The 18818-nt window shown below is 35.9% G+C and overlaps 3 protein-coding genes and 1 long non-coding RNA gene across 5 annotated transcripts; 2 read left to right on the top strand and 2 right to left on the bottom strand.

Annotated features, from left to right (window-relative positions):
• Window positions 1-488: 488 nt before the first annotated feature.
• On the bottom strand, window positions 489-1475 carry LOC147789824 (uncharacterized). The gene is made up of 2 exons (XR_015423264.1): window positions 1043-1475; window positions 489-732 (listed from the first exon to the last, which is right to left on the bottom strand). It is a non-coding gene; the product is annotated as an uncharacterized LOC147789824 (long non-coding RNA).
• Window positions 1476-4113: 2638 nt separating this feature from the next.
• Window positions 4114-5838, top strand: LOC111806610 (uncharacterized). The gene is made up of 3 exons (XM_023691986.2): window positions 4114-4496; window positions 4756-4823; window positions 5071-5838. The coding sequence occupies exons 1-3, from the start codon at window positions 4353-4355 to the stop codon at window positions 5708-5710; spliced, it is 852 nt and encodes a 283-aa protein (XP_023547754.2). The 5' UTR covers window positions 4114-4352; the 3' UTR covers window positions 5711-5838.
• A 3307-nt stretch (window positions 5839-9145) lies between these two features.
• Window positions 9146-15501, top strand: LOC111807178 (uncharacterized). The gene is made up of 14 exons (XM_023692771.2): window positions 9146-9585; window positions 10260-10318; window positions 10507-10615; window positions 11507-11616; window positions 11853-11921; window positions 11992-12606; window positions 12736-13265; window positions 13370-13434; window positions 13875-13954; window positions 14038-14142; window positions 14303-14442; window positions 14526-14654; window positions 14827-14979; window positions 15057-15501. The coding sequence occupies exons 1-14, from the start codon at window positions 9402-9404 to the stop codon at window positions 15220-15222; spliced, it is 2514 nt and encodes an 837-aa protein (XP_023548539.2). The 5' UTR covers window positions 9146-9401; the 3' UTR covers window positions 15223-15501.
• LOC111807179 (Pentatricopeptide repeat (PPR-like) superfamily protein) lies at window positions 14748-18814 on the bottom strand. Of its 2 annotated transcripts, none has more exons than XM_087129158.1 (4): window positions 18534-18814; window positions 15916-18442; window positions 15730-15834; window positions 14748-15098 (listed from the first exon to the last, which is right to left on the bottom strand). In XM_087129158.1, the coding sequence occupies exon 2, from the start codon at window positions 18406-18408 to the stop codon at window positions 16786-16788; it is 1623 nt and encodes a 540-aa protein (XP_086985284.1). In that variant the 5' UTR covers window positions 18409-18442; window positions 18534-18814; the 3' UTR covers window positions 14748-15098; window positions 15730-15834; window positions 15916-16785. The 2 variants fall into 2 exon arrangements, with proteins under 2 accessions (XP_086985284.1, XP_086985283.1); XM_087129157.1 differs by having other exon boundaries at window positions 15730-15820.
• Between the last annotated feature and the right edge of the window lie 4 nt (window positions 18815-18818).

Here is an 18818-nt window from a genome sequence, read left to right as displayed (position 1 = left end):
CAGAATTTAAAAATTGGAAGATTTTTTGTTTGTTTGTTTGTTTTTTTTTTTTTTTTTGGGTAATGAATTCAAACATATATTTAATAAAAGCTTTTGTTTTTTCAGTAGGTTTTTACTATCGCAAAGTATTAAAATTTAGTTTAGCAAAATATGTAATACCATAAAAAAAAAATTTAAAAAAAGGAAAATAAAAAAATGAAAAGTAACAAAAAAAAAAAAAAAAAAAAGAGAGAGATTCTGTTATTAAAATGTCTTTTACTTAATTTTAGTTTCCCAGAAATTATATATATATATATATATATATGTATATATATATATATAATGTATTCAATTAAAATCATGTAAAACGTCAAGTAACACATAATTAATATTTATTCCACGTCAACGTTAAAATTAATAAAAGAAAAAAGTTTAATAAAATTGATCTTTTAAATCTATTTTTTTAATGTATACTTATTCACCATATAACATGTAACAACTAAAATTAATAATTAAAATCTTACTAAACTTTAAATATTAATTATTTATGAGTGACAGTGTAAAAACTTTGAGGTTCACAACTTTTTTATTCGACATTTGAAGATTCTATTGATATGACTAAGCTAAGAGCAGAGTTTTAATATCATGATAGGAATCACAAATCTTCATAGGGGTACGATATTGTCCATTTTGAACATAAACTCTCTGTCCCCTTTACTTTATGCTTCCTCAAAATGCCCAAAAAATCAGAAGCTGACACAAGTAGAGAAATAGAATAACTAAAACTCCTCGATCCATCAACTTAAAAATACAAGATCAGATCACAGTGTTGAACGAACACGACTCTCCACAATGGTATGATATTGTCCACTTTGAGTATAAGTTCTCATGGCTTTGGGATTCCCCAAAATGCCTCATACTAATGGAGTTAGTATTACTTACTTATAAACTCATGATCATTCCCTACACTAGCTGACGTGGGACTTCCATCATCCAACACACCGAACAAAAAATCAATCGACTTAAAAATACAAGATGAGATCAGTGAAGATGAAGAACGAACCTGATAGCGATTTTGGCAGCAATCAGAAGCAGAGGATGCAGAAACAGTACAAAGGCCGCTCCAAACTTCCTCCAAGCAGAATCAAATTCGAAGACTAATCGGTAAGTAAATCTTCCTTCTTAACTCGAAATCACAGGCGCGATTTCTTCGCTTCCTCCGATCATAAACAGAACTAGATCGAATCAACTTAGGATAAATCGGAATCCAAAATTGTACTCTGAAAACGCAACACCTAACATTACGAATCCGCGCCTAGAATAGCTTTCCGGTAGACTCCGACGGAGAAAGACGGCGGCCGGGCGGAAAAGGAAAGTGATTAAATATAAAAGATATATATGGCTAAAACGGCGCAACAGAAAACGAGAGAGAGAGAGGGAGAAAGAGATAGGTTTTGTAAGAGACTGTTGGAATTTGAGCCATAAATGACGTGTCCGATTTGCAGGCGTTGCCTTCTTTTTAATCAACCTAATTAGGTATGAATATTATTTTATTTTTCTTTATAAATAAAAACAACTCATTTTTTCTTTTCTTTTTTTTGAAAATAAAATATCTTTATTACATTTATACCCCTTTCAAATGCATATCTCATTTCTACCCAATGAAGTTCATAGATGTAAGATTTTCGGTAGCGTAGTCGACTTCACAAGTGATTCAAAGTTATTTCTTATCTCGTTCCCGACTTTATATGCTTCCGTGAAACAGCTAGGTATAGATGCATCATTTTTTTTGTAAGATCCCACGTCAGTTGGAGAGGAGAATGAAACCTTCCTTACAAAGGTATGAAAACCTTTCCCTAGTAGACGCGTTTCAAAATTGTGAAGCTAACAACAATACATGAACCAAAGTGGACAATATTTGCTAACAATGGAGTTGGGCTGTTACAAATGGTATCAGATAGATATTGGACGGTGTGCTAGCAAGAACGTTGGTCTCCACGTCGGTTGGAGAAAGGAACAAAACATTCTTTATAAGGTAGACACGTTTTAAAACTATTAGGCTAACGATGATACGTATTGGGTCAAAATAGACAATATCTGTTAGCGGTGGGTTTGGATTGTTACATTAGCCATTCCATTGGTAAATAATTGTTTTAATGCATCATTTACATTTTATAATATAATTTTTATTAAAAAATGTAAACCAAAATCAAATTAAACTAAATGCCTAAATAATTAACAAATTAAATTTTAGTTGATAGTTTTAATAATAAAAGCCACAGAAAATCATAATAAAAATATACATAATTAATTAGAAGTTTAAAAAATATAAAATAATTAAGCACAATTATCGATACTAAGAACTAAATTTAATAATTAAGAACTAAAATTGGAATCTTAAAAAGTGTAATTCTTGAAAACGTGTCTATCATAGGTAACTCTAGTGCCCCTATAAAACCCCTACCAACTATGATCCTAACTTTTTTTCGAAGTTAATAAATATATTTTTTTAAAATATTTATATTATGTTTCAAAAATACTTATGAACTTTTAAAAAATTAAAAAATAATGAGTGAATTTTCGCCTATATATTAATAGTAAATAAATATTATAAACATTAATTAATATTTTTATGGTAAGAATATTTTTAAGCTTTATTTTTATTAATTTAGCTATGAATTATATCTAAATTTTAGAATTTTTCAATCAAACCTTTTGGGTTTTGCCACGTCACCCTCACCCCTTCCAAAACACAATGAATGAAATTTTATGACGTGGCCTCCACCCTTATCCTATCACAACCGTTCATTTTTGTTCGCTACCTCATGGGACCTACTCATCCTTCATTTTTTATTTTTATAAAAATTATTGATTTTTTAAAAATATATTTAAATTATTTGAATTATGAATTTACTTCCAATTGAGTTGAATTAATATTTGATAAGTAGAATGAACAAACTTAAATTTATTATTAATTATAAAAGGTATATAACGTATATTTATTTTATTTTATAAATAATTTTTATTATTTATTCTCGACCACTTTTTAAAATGATTTTTTATATATAAAAAACAAATTTATGGTTGTACATTGACTATTGAAGGAAGGTTGTTTGGGTTAAAAAAAAATTACCACTAAACAACTGGATTGAGTTTAAAAAATATTTAAACCCGACCAACTCAACTCACAAACATGCTTAATTTTGACTGAAAATGTATAAACAGTGTAAAATAATATATAATTAGTAATTTTATATTTTTTTAAATATAAAATTAAAATTTGGAGAGATTTATTACACGATAAACTTGAAGCGCATTTGGTAATATTTTTGTTTCTTGTTTCGTCTTTTAACACAGAAAAACCGCTTTTCGTCGGTTTTTTGTTTCTTATTCAAAAAAACATAACTATGTTTGGTATGATTGAAAATTTAAAAGGTAAGATGGAAAATTTTTATATGAAAATTCTTTCTAAAATTTTAAAGTAATATATATTTTTATATAAATAATAGATTTATTTATTTTTTGAAATAAAATTAAATAAAAAAAAAAGTGTATTTGTTGTATTAAATTTTAGTATATAAAAAAATAAGGTAAAAGTTATTTTTTTTTTACAAATTAGAAAAAAAAACAGTAATATTACTAAAGTGCCCTGAGACGCTTTTAATAAACTTATTAAACATGGTAATATTTTTATTTATTGGGAATTTTTTTATTGTGGACCACGCTCGTATAGAACGCGCGTTTTGAAAGCGGTGTATTACACGCTTTCTTCATTTTATACCGTCATCTACGTGCAATGATCCACTGCAACCATTCCTACCATTACCAGTAAGATGAAGCTTTTAACGGACAACTCCGGCCGTTGGACGATTTGAATAGAAAGCTCCAGTGGGATCGACCACAGAGGATTCTGCTCTTTCTATTACGAAAGGTTTTTTTTTTTTTTTTTTAATAATAAGTTTTGTTTGGACAAATATGGTGACGTGTAGTAGCGGCAGCTTTCTTCCTCTGTCCTCCAAGAAAACCAAATTACCCTGTAAATAAAAGGGAAATGTAGGGGTAAAAGCGTCCAATTGAAATTAACAGATCAATATATGTATATGAAGGGCTGAGAAAGCAACTGAAAGTTAAACCCTGACTATCGAGTTCTGTGTGAGATCTGCGAAAGAAAAAAAAAAAACTAGAGATAGAAAGAGAAAGGAGGAGAGATTTTCGCCTCCGAGGGAGAAAAATTTTCAGGCGGGAAGAGGCGGAAAGCTGGAGTCGTATCCTCTGTTGTGGATTGTGTATTGAGATAATCTTGTGGCGGTTTTGGTTTTTTGTTGATTTTTGGAGGCGTTTTTTTCGAATCTGCTTTTTGTTTTTCTTCCGCCATGAGGATCCGGAAGAACGCGAAGTTATCGCCACTGTTGTTTTCGGCTGTGGAGTGCGTTCCGCAGGTTCTTCAGACGCACGTTTGTCAGTTGAACCAGTCGCCATGGGATGTGATTCCTCTCGAGCAACACGCCGCGCACCAGGTTTTAATTAGTTGAGTTGAAGAAATGGAGAGATTTCTTTTATCTCTAATCTTTTAAATCTGTAATCTGTTTCTTCTGTGTAGATCTGTTTTTCTCTTCCTTCTCCTTGCATTTCCCTCTCTCTTTAGGGTTCTTTGTTTCCCCTTCCATTTTAGGGTTCATCCGAAAACCCTAAAAATTATCCTCGTTCTTCTCGTGATTAGGTTAATGATTCTTACTCACCTTCTGCTCTATTTCTCGATGTTTCGTGTTCTCACAGCTCGAGAAGGTCGAAGATAGCTTCTACGAAAATGCTAGTTTAGGCGGTTCTATCGGAGCCGTCGAGAGGTGAGTTTATTTGTTTTTGTGACCTCTGCTGTTTGTTGTTATTGATTTGCGTTATTTATGATTCTTTCCGTTGCGTAAATAGTCGCGGTTGAGTGAACAAGTAAATGCTCATACGATAATCCGAAATAATTTCCTCCAAGCGAAAAGGTCTGGTAGTGTGATTATTATCGTCTGTCTGTGCGTGCCTTTCTGTGGATTCGAAATTTCGTTTGGAATTTATTTTTGCATATGTATATACGAATCACAGCATTGCGTCGATGATGGAGGGATCAGCGAAGTTATCGAATAATAATATTGTTATTACCAACGAGAGTGAAGTAATGGCAGACAAGGATGGGGATTATTGTGAAGATTTGGATGAAAATGGAGATGAATTCGAGAAATTAGTCGATAGCAGTTTGAAACAATTTCAGGAGGAAGATTATTCTTCGTTTAGTTTCGACCGCCGTCACCACCACCGCCGTTCACATCTTAGGTCTAGCGAGAATAATTATTATTCTACTCTCAATAATTCCTCGATTTCAAAGAAATCCGCCGCCGGATGTACCGTCTCGCGGCGGATGCGGCCGCCAAAGGCTTCGAAGAAGGCGGTTAGTGCGGCGACGGGATCGAATCCGTACGAGTTTTATTATTATTCTGGATTCGGACCGCTGTGGGGGAAGAAACGACGGGAGAGAGGAGGGGAAGACGGTGGGAAATCGAGCGAAAATAGGGCGGGAACTCGGAGTAATGCGACGGTGCCATCGCCGTCACCGTCGGAACACGGCGAGGAATTGGATTATCTCGAAGAGGACGACGACGATGAGGAAGAGGAGAAGGACGGCGACGGCGGGAAGAAGCGGATGAGGAAGCCGGTGAAAGCGCGGTCGTTGAAGTCGCTGATGTGAAAGAAGAAATTGGATTTGGATTTGAATTTGGAATTTGGAATTTGGAATTGGGATTTTGGGTTTAGGTTTTGGTGGTGGGAAATAATTCTCGGGGAAAACTTTTAGCTGAGGGTTTTTTTTTTTTTTTTTTTTTTGTATGTAATATATTGTTATATTATTATTATTAATTTGAATATTGCTATTCTCTGCGTAATGCACGATGATGCTGTCTGTGTTGTGGCTTTGCGTGGCGGGGTGGGTGAGTTTAGTTTAGCTCATGAACGTGGACAGCAGGAGATTTAATAGGGTGTGTTTTAGGGAGACCGAGACATTGTGTTTTGTCAATTAAATGGGTAGTTCGGTAATTTTGTTTATACGTGTTTTATTTTTATTTAGTGAAGTTTGGGTTGCTTTTTTTTTTTGGGCTTGTGGTAATAGGTGACGTGGCAAGTGGTTTTTATTTCTCATATATGAATATTAATAATGGGCCTTTACTTAGGTTTAGGAATGTCCATTTAACTCGTAGAATCGAGGCCCATGGATACCTCTCTCATGAAAATCTCCATTTAACGAGGAATAGGCTGAGCGATATTTTTTTTCTATTAGTTAAATGGATTAGTGACGAGAGTATATCCTTACTTGGTAAGTAAATTAGTAAATATACATTTTTTTTAAAGGGTTAAAAAATTTAATAAATATTATATTATATTTTTCCTATGAAATATGATTGAATTTATTAGGATTTTTAATAGATTGAAAAATGGTAATTATACTTTATGTGAAAATTAAATAGAGAATTTTGCCGAAATTAAAAATAAAATTGAAGACATGGACAGGAATATGGTAGGCTTCCTTGTCTCTGTGCCACGTGAGGATATCTCTTCTTGGGTTTATTAGTAACGGGTTAGATTACAAGTTTCCTATCTAAATTTTTATATTTGTTGTTAGTCTTAACTTATGTCTCGAAGACGTTTTTAAAAAATTGATTACCTATAGTATACAATATTCATAAGTCTGAAAGTCAACAATAATTCTTGGAGATTCATTAGAGATTTTAAAAAAAATAATAATTATTATTATTTAGTGATATTTTTTAGAAAATAAGGTAGTGTTAACGTCAGTTTGTTTGGGGTGATGTGCATTAAGTCAACCAGAAGCTTAATTAATTAAAGACATGGTTTCAGAAAATGGTATAAAAATGGCCATTTAAATAAATGATTTATAGAGCTATCATAGTCTTGCTAAGATCTAATATTGTATATAAATATTTTAATTATATATATATATATATATATATATATATATATATATATATATATATATATATATTTAGGGGAGAATATAGGAGCACGTGTCCAAAAGGACATATATTGTAATTTGAACTCAAATCTCAAATAATAATAATAAATTAAAAAAAGGCTAACTTATATTGTAATTTGAACTTTTAGAAATTTAATTCTACCATTTATTTTTTTAGAGGAAAACGATTGGTACTTATTTAAAAATATTCTTAAAAAAATTTAAAATTTTAAACAAACGTGTTGTATTAATATTTTTAATTTTTAAAAAGATTTTTTTTATGAAAATATATTTTTACTATATTAGATTTAAATGGTTTAAAGATTTTTTTCTTAATAATATGACTCATTATTTTTCTCATGTTTTTAAAAAAGAAATTGGTGTGGCTGGTTAAATTAAAAATAAATGGCGGAAAGAGTTTTAAGCATATTGGTCACAATCATAAAAAACCTGAACTAGAAGGGCTTGAGGTGCAGGAAGGAGCTGACTTATTAATGATCCTGTTCAAGCTTTCCTTTGAGCCAACGGACCATTGAGAATGTCGCAAGTGGTTGGTTCATCTGGAAACTGAATTTTGGTTTCATCTGACATAGCTATAATAGGAGATTCATAATTCGGGAGTCTTAACTTCTTCTACACGAACTAGTGGGTGAGATGGACGGACCCAAAACGGTTCAAGAAGAACTTTCTTGCAGGATGAAATGATATGATATTTTTTTCTCCTTTCATTTATACCTCTGATGTCTAAGTATGTCTAAATATAATTAATACAAATTTCAACACTTAAATAGTCAATTTCTTTGAAGCCGTCTTCAACAACACTTAAATAGTCAACTCATATCAATATATATATATATATATCTATATCTATATATATATAAATACTCTCCAATCTATCTAAATCTTATATCAAATACAGAGAGTCAAGAATGATAAATCGCTTAGATTTGGGTTCGGGTCAATCTAACTCAATTTGACAAAGCCGAGCTCAGATGACCACAATAAAGACACAGGACATTAATTTATGACTCATCAATACTTATCATTCAACAAATGTCTCTTATTTGTGATTTATGAATCTCGAACCCTTTTATGTGTCAATTAATCAAACACTCACCATTCTAGGATTTAGGGTTTATGAAATCATTTAATAAAAAAAAAAAATAGAGTGAATAAAATTTAATATCATTTATTTTATCTGCCCAATTGAATAAATTAATTGCTAACCTTAAAGAGGTAATAATTATTATTAGAAGGAAATTATAAGAATTAATTTCATGCAATACAACAAATTTACAAATAAAATAGGAAAATATTAGAGAAAAATAATAATATACATTCATAATGGTTCAATTAAACCTTACCCTACGCCATTGTCTAAGCTCCTCTTGTATTTAAATAAAAAGTTAAGTTGGTTTGACCGACTTATCGGTTCGTAAACTTGTCTATTTTGAGCATCGGCGCTCATGGCTTTGTTTTGGGCTTCCCCAAAAGGGCTCATACCAATGGAGATAGTGTTCCTCACTTATAAACCCATGATCTTCCACTAAATTAACCAATATGGGACTCACTCCCAATAATCATCAACAATCCTCCCCCCTCGAACAAAGTACACTATTCTAGAGCCCTCGAACAAAGTACACCATTTGTTCGATATTTGAGGATTCTATTGACATGACTAAGTTTAGGGCATGCCTGTAATACCATGTTATGGAATCACGACTCTCCATAATGGTATGATATTGTCCACTTTAAGTATAAGCTCTAGTGACTTTGTTTTGTACTTCCCAAAAGGCATCATACCAATGAAGATAATATTCTTAACTTATAAACTCATGATCTTCCACTAAATTAGCCAACGTGAGACTCACTCCCAATAATCCTGAACGTATAAAAATATAAAAAAAAAAAAATTATTAATTTAATTGCAATACTTTTAAAATTTTATATTAAGATTATAAAATTGGTTTTAAATTTTTATAAAATTGTTAAAATAAAATGATTTTAATATAAAGATTCAAACCAAAATTTGAAGACACACAACGCGTGAACATCACGAGCGCGTGGACATGAAAGACATTGGTCGTGATCCCAGTCAATTTTCAAGCTCATAAGTCTAAAACGCCCAAAAAAAAAAAAAAAAAAAAAAAAAAAAAAAGAATTAAGAAAAAGCAAAACCAGAGAGCTCTCTCAGTCCAAAATCAAAGCCTCCATTGATAAGAGAAATTGCCCAAAAAGCAACCGAACTTCATACTTCAGCGTTCTATACGATGCGCGAATAACCCAAAATTTCTTTTACTTCATCGCTTAGATTCCTGCTTCCCCTTTTCCCCTATGATCGTATGATCCTGTTGGAGCACAACTATTCAAAGGGAAACTTCAATTAAAAAAAAGGGTACAATCCAACTTCAAGATGGCTTCGAATTCGATTCTTTACACTCTTCACAGTCCGATTCTATGTCTTTTCGTGTTCTTCTCGAGTTTCTTCGGCTACTGTCATTCCTTCGACGATTTTGTTCCTCACAATACATTCACAGTTTCTAGCCTTACGTACCCTGATTCCCAGTTGCAGCCATTTCAACTACGATATTTTAGAGGTGCGTGTTTTAATTTTTGAAACCTATTCTGGATTTTGATGCGATTCTCTGCTGTTTGTTGAGTGATCGATTGCGTTATTAATTCAAGAACTTCAACGATTTGTAGAACTTGTAGTTCTTTGTTTACTTGTTCTATGCTAATCAAGTAGTTTCCCCTGATTTTATCTTTAGTTTTGTGTATTTAAGCTGTGATTTGATCAATGAATAGACTATTGTTCGTGGGTCGATATTAGAATTTTGAATTGAGTTATAGTTTCATTAGGCTCATGATTTTCTTTGGAGTTCTGTGGAATTTGTTATGAACAGGTTCTGTTTGATGCATAGATCGCTGTTGAGTTTAATGTAATCCTGAATTTGAGCTAATTTCTGTCTGAAAATCATGCTGGTTTTTAGTATCAATCTTCACAGTATATAATGATAAGAGTTTCAAATTTGGATACAATGATCAAAAGGTCTCAGGAATGGATTCTCAAGCCATATTTAATCGGGGTTTCTGTCTTGGAATTAGGGTTTTGTTTGTGGAAAGGTTTCATTTATTCATGTGTTTTACTTTTAGATCTTAAGCATCGAGGAGTTTAAGGAGTTTTGTCTGTTGTTTGAGATAAGTTTGCAAAATTTCTTCTCATAAGTGTTTTTTAAGGTTGTAATTTTGTTGTTTTTGTTCCTTGTTCCAGTTGAGTTGCCGCCATGGTTCTCATCATTATCAATTTCATTGAACTCAGATGTAAATCTTGTAAGTACTCAACCAAGTTTGAAACTAGAACTACTTAAACTCTGATATCTGATGGTTCTCCTGTGACTTCAAGTGGCCTGTGTTGATTGTTTATGCTACATTTCCTCTGAAAATGTTATAGTCATTACAATTGCAATCTCTGTTAGTCCCTCGGTTTTCGTGGTTCTTACCGTGTGCATTGTTTTCAGGACATTACAAAGGCAAGAAAGATACCGAAGCGTGCTTTGCCTATTGTTTGCTTCAGAGAAGGCAGTCCTCCGTTGCCGGAAGCTTCGAACACTTCCATAATAGATTCAGGTTGTTTGAGTTAGCTACAACTTAAAATAGGCTTCATATAGTTGTTCTAGTTTGTCTGTGTGAGATCTCACATCGGTTAGGGAGGAGAACGAAACATTCTTTATAAAGGTGTGGAAACATTTCCCTAACAGACGCATTTTAAAAACCTTGAGGGAAAACTCAAAAGGGAAAGTCCAAAGAGGACAATATCTGCTAGTGGTGGGCTTAGACCGTTACAAATGGTATCAGAACCAGACACTGGGCGATGTGCCAACAAGGAGGCTGAGCCTCGAAGGGGGATGAACATGAGGTGATGTGCCAACAAGGATGCTGGGCCACAAAGGGGATGAATTTGGGGGGTCCCACATCAATTGGAGAAGAGAACGAGTGCCAGTGAGGACGTTGGGCCCTGAAGGGGGTGGATTGTGAGATCCCACATCAGTTAGGGAGGAGAACAAAACATTCTTTATAAGGGTGTGGAAACCTCTCCCTAGTAGACGCGTTTTAAAAAACAATGAGGAGAACCTTGAGAGGGAAAACCCAAAGAGGACAATATCTGCTAGTGGTGGGCTTGAGCTGTTACAAATGGTATCAGAGCCAGACACCGAGCAATGTGCTAACGGGAGGCTAAGCCCCGAAGGGGGTGGACACAAAGCGATGTGCCAGCAAGAACGGTGGCCCCCGAAGTGGGGTGGGTTGTGAGAACCCACATTGGTTGGGAAGGAGAACGAAACATTCTTTATAAGGGTGTGGAAACCTCTCCCTGCAGACGCGTTTTATAAATCTCGAGGGAAAACCCAAAGAGGACAATGTTTGCTTGCGGTGGAATGATACGTTTCACTTCTCTGATATCTAGACAGTGTTTTAAATGACTTTATTTAAGTGACGTTTAGAAGTTCTCTCCTGCAACAGGGTTAGCTCCTTTGACGAACATTTCAATTGAGGGAATCCAAGGCCATCAAAATCTGGAACAATGCTATCCGATGCAGCGATATATCGAAGTAAAGTTGACAAATGAGCAGGTATATCGAGAATCATTTTCTTTTTCGATTAAAGATTTTAGAGTACTTATGGAAACGAACAGCTCGAGAGTATAATTCAAATACCACGTTATATCCTCGTGTTTTTGTTTTGGCTTTTTTTATAAGATTTTTCTTCTAATATCTATTTTGAAACTCCCTGATATGAGCCATTGCTCTTCTTAGTTCTTTTTTTATTGTTGGCGGGTGACATTGATATCGTTTATTTAGTTGTTCAGATATCTCCAGGAGTCTGGTATTTTGGTCTTTTCAATGGCGTCGGGTCTTCAAGAACACAATCGAAAATGGTACGTGTATGTGTATATGCATGCTCGCCAATTGCGAAATGGTACATGTACTTATCTCCTTGCATTGCAGATAGTCCGAGGGCCTTCGTATTCTTTCAGTGCCAACGTTACAGTGGAAGGATGTTCATCCTCCACGATGTTTGGGCAATATTGCAATCAAACAGTCGATCCGCTCTCATGTTCTTTATCCGATGGTCGTAACATAGCTGAAAATGTTTTAGAGGCTATGTCCTATAACCGAACAGTTGAAAGTTTGCTTGCGTGCGGGAGTACATTTAAAACATTTTGTCTTCGAGACGGTGAACTGAAAACGTACCACTTGGATATGGAGGGTGTGGCAGAAGAGCTGACCATTTCAGCAACAAATGTGAGTCTCAACTTAACAAAGTCAGATAGCTCTAGTAATATCAGTGGAATTAGTTTGATGGGTTTCGCTCGTCTTGGTGCAATTCCTTCGGTTGTGCTGCATGATTATTCGAGTAACTTAACCACTGGCCCTTTGGTTATCCGTTCTCCAAAAGTCGGCCGATGGTATATCTCCATAGCTCCTCTTGATCTTTCGAAAGAACTTCGAACCGTTCCTGCCAACAATGTGAGTGTTTGTTATTCCATGGAATCATATGTGATGCAGTGTCCCTATGGAAAGACTGGACCTAATTGTACATGGAACAGATACGTCCTCCAGGTAAGATACGTCCTGCAATGCCCCTTAGGTTCGATCTAAGCTCGATCTTGTACCTGCGCAAGTAAATGACAATAATATGAATACACAAGCTGTAGAATATGGGTTCTAAATGCATTTGCGTTTCTGCAGGCGATCGTTGGAAGAGGTTCATCTCCTTTCGAATCATATTTTATGCCGATCAAAGAACAGTACTTCGAAGGGCCGAACTTTGCTGTCGAACCCCTTCTAAGCAACACGTCAAATCATGGACAAGAGAAGTATGCTTGGACGTATTTTACTTTGGACGTTCCTCGTGGCTCAGCTGGAGCAAATATTCACTTTCAATTATCAGCTAGTGAGACAATGGAGTATGAAGTCTATGCTAGATTTGGTGGATTACCATCTCTTGATAACTGGGATTACTGTTATAAAAACCAAACCAGCAACAGTGGTGGCTCAACATTCCTTTCCCTCTACAATTCAAGTGATGTAAAGATAGATTTCTATATTTTATATGCCAGTGAAGGAACTTGGGTTTTCGGATTAAGGCATCCAGTCAACAGAAGTTTGTCCGAAGATCGGACTATTATGTCGGTCACGCTTGAGCGATGCCCGAACAAATGCTCGTCCCATGGAAGATGTGAATATGCTTTTGATGCTAGTGGAGCCACAACGTTTAGGTGTGCTTTATTGACCCTTACATTGCATACTTTCGTGCTCTGATCTTTTAACTCTCCGATTCACTAGCTCGGTAAACTGAGTATCGTTATTGTTTTTCTTCCAGCTTTTGTTCCTGTGACAGAAATCATGGAGGCTTTGATTGCAGCGTTGAGATAGTAGACCATAAAGGTAAAAATTACTTTAGCTTTATATCAAATCCACATATTTGCCATGGGAACGAAGTATTCCTTATAAAGGTGTGGAAATCTCTCCCTAGCAGACGTGTTTTAAAACCTTGAGGGGAAGCTCGAAAGGGAAAACCCAAAGAGGACAATATCTGCTAGCGGTGGGTTTGGGCTGTTACAAATGGTATCAGAGCCAGACACCAAGTGGTGTGCTAGTAAGAACGTTGGCCCCAAGGGGGGTGGATTGTGAGATCCCACATCGATTGGAGAGGGGAACGAAGTATTATAAGAGTGAAAACCTCTCCCTAGCATATGAGTTTTAAAATCTTGAGGGAAGCTAAAAGGAAAAGCACAAAGAGGACAATATCTGCTAGCGGTGGGCATGGGGTGTTATATAAATTCTCAAGTCTCATACTCTGTTTCATTATCTCGAAATTCATGCAGGGCATGTGCAACAATCAATTGCGCTCATCGCGTCGAATGCTGCTGCCATCTTTCCCGCCTTTTGGGCTCTTCGACAAAAGGCAAATCTGATGACAATTTTCTTGTTTTTCCTTGAATTCCAGAAAGTAATTCTTTTTCCAACCCATAAAGATTGTTCTTGCAGGCTCTAGCAGAGTGGGTGCTGTTTACCTCAAGTGGGATTTCAAGTGCTTTATATCATGCTTGTGATGTAGGAACTTGGTGTCCATTGTCATTCAATGTATTACAGGTACAAGTTTTGCTTATCAATCTTTGCCTATTAAGCATATCATAACATTTTATACCACGAGTTCGCCCTGCATTTTTCACAAAAGACCTCGAAACCAATCTGATGAATTGGTAAAACTGTCTACCCGTCGTATTTAGACTGATGACCTGATAACTTTCAGTTTATGGACTTCTGGATGTCTTTCATGGCTGTCGTTAGCACTTTCGTGTACCTAGCCACAATCGAAGAAGTTTATAAAAGGGTGATACATACCGTTGTTGCAATCCTAACTGCTCTCATGGCTATAACCAAGGCGACACGGTAACTAAAATGCTACATATGGCTTGCCCCTTTTAGATGAAAAGAGTAATCCGTTATGGTGACCAAATTTTGAACGTCTGCAGGACTTCCAATATTGCTATTGTGCTAGCAATTGGTACACTGGGTCTTCTTGTTGGATGGCTGATTGAGTTATCGACAAAGTATAGGTCGTTCTCCCTACCGATGCGAATTTCTTTGAATGTGCTTCACAGGTGAGAATCTTCTCATAAATGTTTTCAGAAGAATAGTTGTGGCATTATTTTCAACTAAGTTCTTAAAGCACGTAAATCGGCCTTTAGAAGCGATTTGAAATATGAAAAGGTGGCCTCTGAAAATCAGGGTGCCACCCTTTTGCTCTTCAGAAACTTATTAATTTAGGTGCAGATGGGAATCTATCAAAGCATGGGGGCACAAGCTTTTGAAGACTCTATACAGAAGATATCGATGGGGCTTTATGATTGCAGGTTTCACAGCATTGGCTATGGCTGCCATAAGCTGGAATTTGGAAACTTCTGAAACCTACTGGATTTGGCATAGGTACCACAAAACAGCCCCTCTCTATCTTTCCCTCTCTCTTTTGTCTCTCTAAGTTTCGATCCTTCGATTGTTGACAGCGTTTGGCACTTGACTATCTACATGTCGTCATTCCTCTTCCTCTGTTCAAAAGAAGCAAGAGTTTTAGACCGTGACAATTCGATTGTTCCGAATGGTGAAAACGAAAGAGGTTCTAACATAAATTATGAATTGGCTAGGCAGAATTCGTTGCCTAGAAGTGTATAGAAAGAAAGAGGCAATTTTGCGAGTTTCAGCCGATTGAAGACTTATACCAAACAAACATAGCTTTTCAATTATTTACTGTAAATTATTGTCCACAGGTTTGGGTTTTCTTCTGTGATATTCTTTCTTCTTTTGGGAGGACATGAATTGTGAATATGCATAACTTAGATTAGATAGAATGATCACTTGTTTTGGGTTCAATGAGAAAAACATTGGAACCAAAAATAACAGGCTTGAATTCATGCCTAGTATATCTATTATGATCCTTATTGAACAAATTTATACCAGAGCTTTAGTCACCAAATTTGGATAACTGATGTCTATCCAGTTTGAGGTAGCTCCTGTTCGGGGCAAACTAGAAAACTCGAAATTATCTGTTGGGTCGTTTGGTTTGATTCGATGAGATTTTAGTTCGTTTCAGTCAGTAAGGTTGGCTCAGCTTTTGAAAATTTGGTTTTAGCGTTGGTTTCTTTAACTGAAATATTGGTTTAGGGACTAACTAAAACGTACCTGTTTACGTCCTTGTAGCGAGTTGAAGTATTGCCATGGCCGAGTATTTTTGTATGCTTCTCATTCCTCATCTCTGCATCTGTTGTTAAGCCTACAATCGTGAAGCTTTAGTTAAAGGGATATTTTAAAGTCAAGATCAACAAAATAACTTCAACATGAATGGATGTTTGATGAACTATAGCTTACCACCATATACTGCTGGTCTAGCAAAATGAGCTCCTGCTTCCTTTGCTCACTCAAGCGTGAGCTACAGCCATTTAGAAGACCGAATCCTTCACAATAACAGGAAAGGAGTTTGGTTCGTTGCTTTTTTATGGTGGGGTGATTCCTACTGTAAAATGTTAAGAATCACGACTTTCCACTATGGTATGATATTGTCCATTTCGAGTATAAGCTCTCGTGACTTTGCTTTTAGTTTCCCTAAAATGACTCATATCAATAGAGATGTATTCCTTGCTTATAAATTCATAATCAACCCCTTAATTAGCCGATGTGGGACTCATCTCCCAACAATCCTCCCCTCGAACAAAGTATACCATAGATTCTCCCCTGAGATCTATTGAGTCCTTGAACAACCTCCTTAATCGAGGCTCGACTCTTTTAGAGCCCTTGAACAAAGTACACCTTTCATTCGACACTTGAGTCACTTTTGACTATACCTTTGAGATTCACAACTTCTTTGTTCAACATTTGAGGATTCTATTGACATGGCTAAGTTAAGGGCATGACTCTAATATCATGTTAGGAACCACGACTCTCCACAATAGTATGATATGGTCAATTTTGAGCATAAGCTCTCATGGCTTTGTTTTTTGTTTCTCCAAAAAATCTCATACCAATGGAGATGTATTCCTTCCTTATAAACTCATGATAACCTCTTAATTAGCCGAGTGGGCCTCCTCTCCCAACCATTATCAACATGAAATATTTTGTTTGGAAGACCTAAAGTTCGTATGCAAAATCAATTTAGACTTACAGATTTAGATGAACAGGTATTGAAGTCAAGGGCTGAACCTCAAAATGGATTATGGTTCATGTCCACCCAAGATTTGGCATTCATTCGGGCTCAATATCTATGTTGGACGCTATGGACTTGTAATCTTTTTTCATCGTGTTGAGTAATAATCCTAACATTTCATAGAGATCTGAAGACTGTGGATGGGATCTATCACTTGATACAAACGAATGGTTATAACCAACAATCTCTATCCAACTAAAGCCTGGCACTTTTGGTTCACAACCATCCTTCATCAGTTTGCGCATTATCGCCACATCTGACCATCTTCCTTCAGAAGCATACATATTCGACATTAGAGAACAATTCACTGGTTTATATGGATCTGATGCAAACTCCATTGCCCATTTTGCTAATCCCAAATGCCCATGAGTTCTACATGCTCGAATAAACGACCTGAAAGCATCTGGTCCAGCCTCCTCCGACACTGATTTCAAAAGATTAAAAGCCTCGTCTAGACTACCCGCTCGACCGATAAGGTCGATCAAGCAAGTCAAATGCTCTGAATCAGGAACAATTTGGTACTCATTAGTCATTAAGTTGAAGTAGTGAAGCCCCATGCTTACAAATCCCCCATGACTACAGGCAGAAAGAACACCAAGAAATGCAATTTTATCTGGTCTAATGCCCTGAGATAACATCTTATCAAATAACTCAACAGCATCTTTCTCAAGCCCACAAAATGCAAGTCCACATATAATTGATGTCCATGAAACCAAATCTGGTTCTGCAATTAATCTAAAGCATTGTAAAGCTGGAGAAATGGCACCACACTTCGAATACGCATTTATCAAACCATTATTAACAGACAAAAATGCTTCAAAACCAAGTTTTATCAAGCAAGAATGAACCTGGATCAGCTCACAAGCCCCAGAAGTAAAGCCACAAGAACTTAGCACACTAGCAAAAGTTAATTCATCAGGGTAATAATCTTCCTCAAACATTCTCCTCAAAAGTTTCACCGCCTCTTTCCCATGTTCTTGCTGCCCATACCCAACAATCATAGTGGTCCAAGACACAGAATTTCGAATTGGCATTTCATCAAACACTTTGCGAGCATCATATAAATGATTGTTTTTGGCATACATATTGACAAGTGAACTTGCTACTAGAATATCTAAATCAAATGAGTGTTTTATAAGATGAACATGGAGCTGCTTACCCAATTCCCCTGATCCTTTATACTTGCACGAACTTAGCAGGCTGCTGAATGTAAAATCGTCACCTGTAAAGCCTTCCAACTGCATCAAGAAAAAAATTTCAATCGCTTCTTTGGCCAAACAATTAAACACATAACAGTACAACATCACATTCCACAAAACCAGATCCTTATACAGAACGCTGCTAAAAGCCAATCTCGCATCTTCATATAACCCACATTTCGCATAAAAATCAACCACTGCACTCCCCACAAAACAATCCAAATCAAACCCAATTTTGATCACAAAACCATGCAATTGCTTGCCACTTCCAACATCATTCATCACATCACAAGAACGAAACAATCCATTAAACGTGACACCATCTGGGTCTACCATATCCATCAACATATTCTTAAAACATGAGAGAATCGAACGCTCCCTCATCCTAAACTCACCTCCATACCCGCAATCAACAACCCCACAAATCACCGTGTTCCACGACACAACATTTCTCCTACGCATTTCATCAAACAGGTTCCGTGCACGACCCAGATCCCTGCATTTAACATAAACCTTCAATAGTTTGTTCTGTACAGACAGTTCATTAGCCAATCCCAACTTTATGACGAGGCTGTGCAATTTGGTACCTCGAGAAATGGAATTCACATCAGCAGCGGCTTTCAGGACGTTGAAAGAAAAGGAATGGACCAGACGACAACACCCAAAGTGGGTCGACGGCCAAATCAACATCAATGAAAATGATCTGAGACGGCCAAATCAGCCGATGTTAACGGTGGCGTAGAAACGGCAGCCGGAGGAAAGAATGGCGGTTGGAAATGGACGGTGACATCAACCGGAGAACATTGCGGGGCCTGCAGAATTTGTTTTTTTTTTTTTTTTTTTTTTTTTTTTTTTTTTTTTTTTTGTTATCG

The sequence above is a fragment of the Cucurbita pepo genome, chromosome 12 (genome assembly GCF_057944985.1).
Source record: "Cucurbita pepo subsp. pepo isolate OVF chromosome 12, ASM5794498v1, whole genome shotgun sequence".
Taxonomy (NCBI): Eukaryota; Viridiplantae; Streptophyta; class Magnoliopsida; order Cucurbitales; family Cucurbitaceae; genus Cucurbita; species Cucurbita pepo.
The sequence above is the reverse complement of the archived record's forward strand: the minus strand, read 5'-3'. Positions and strand labels throughout refer to the sequence as shown.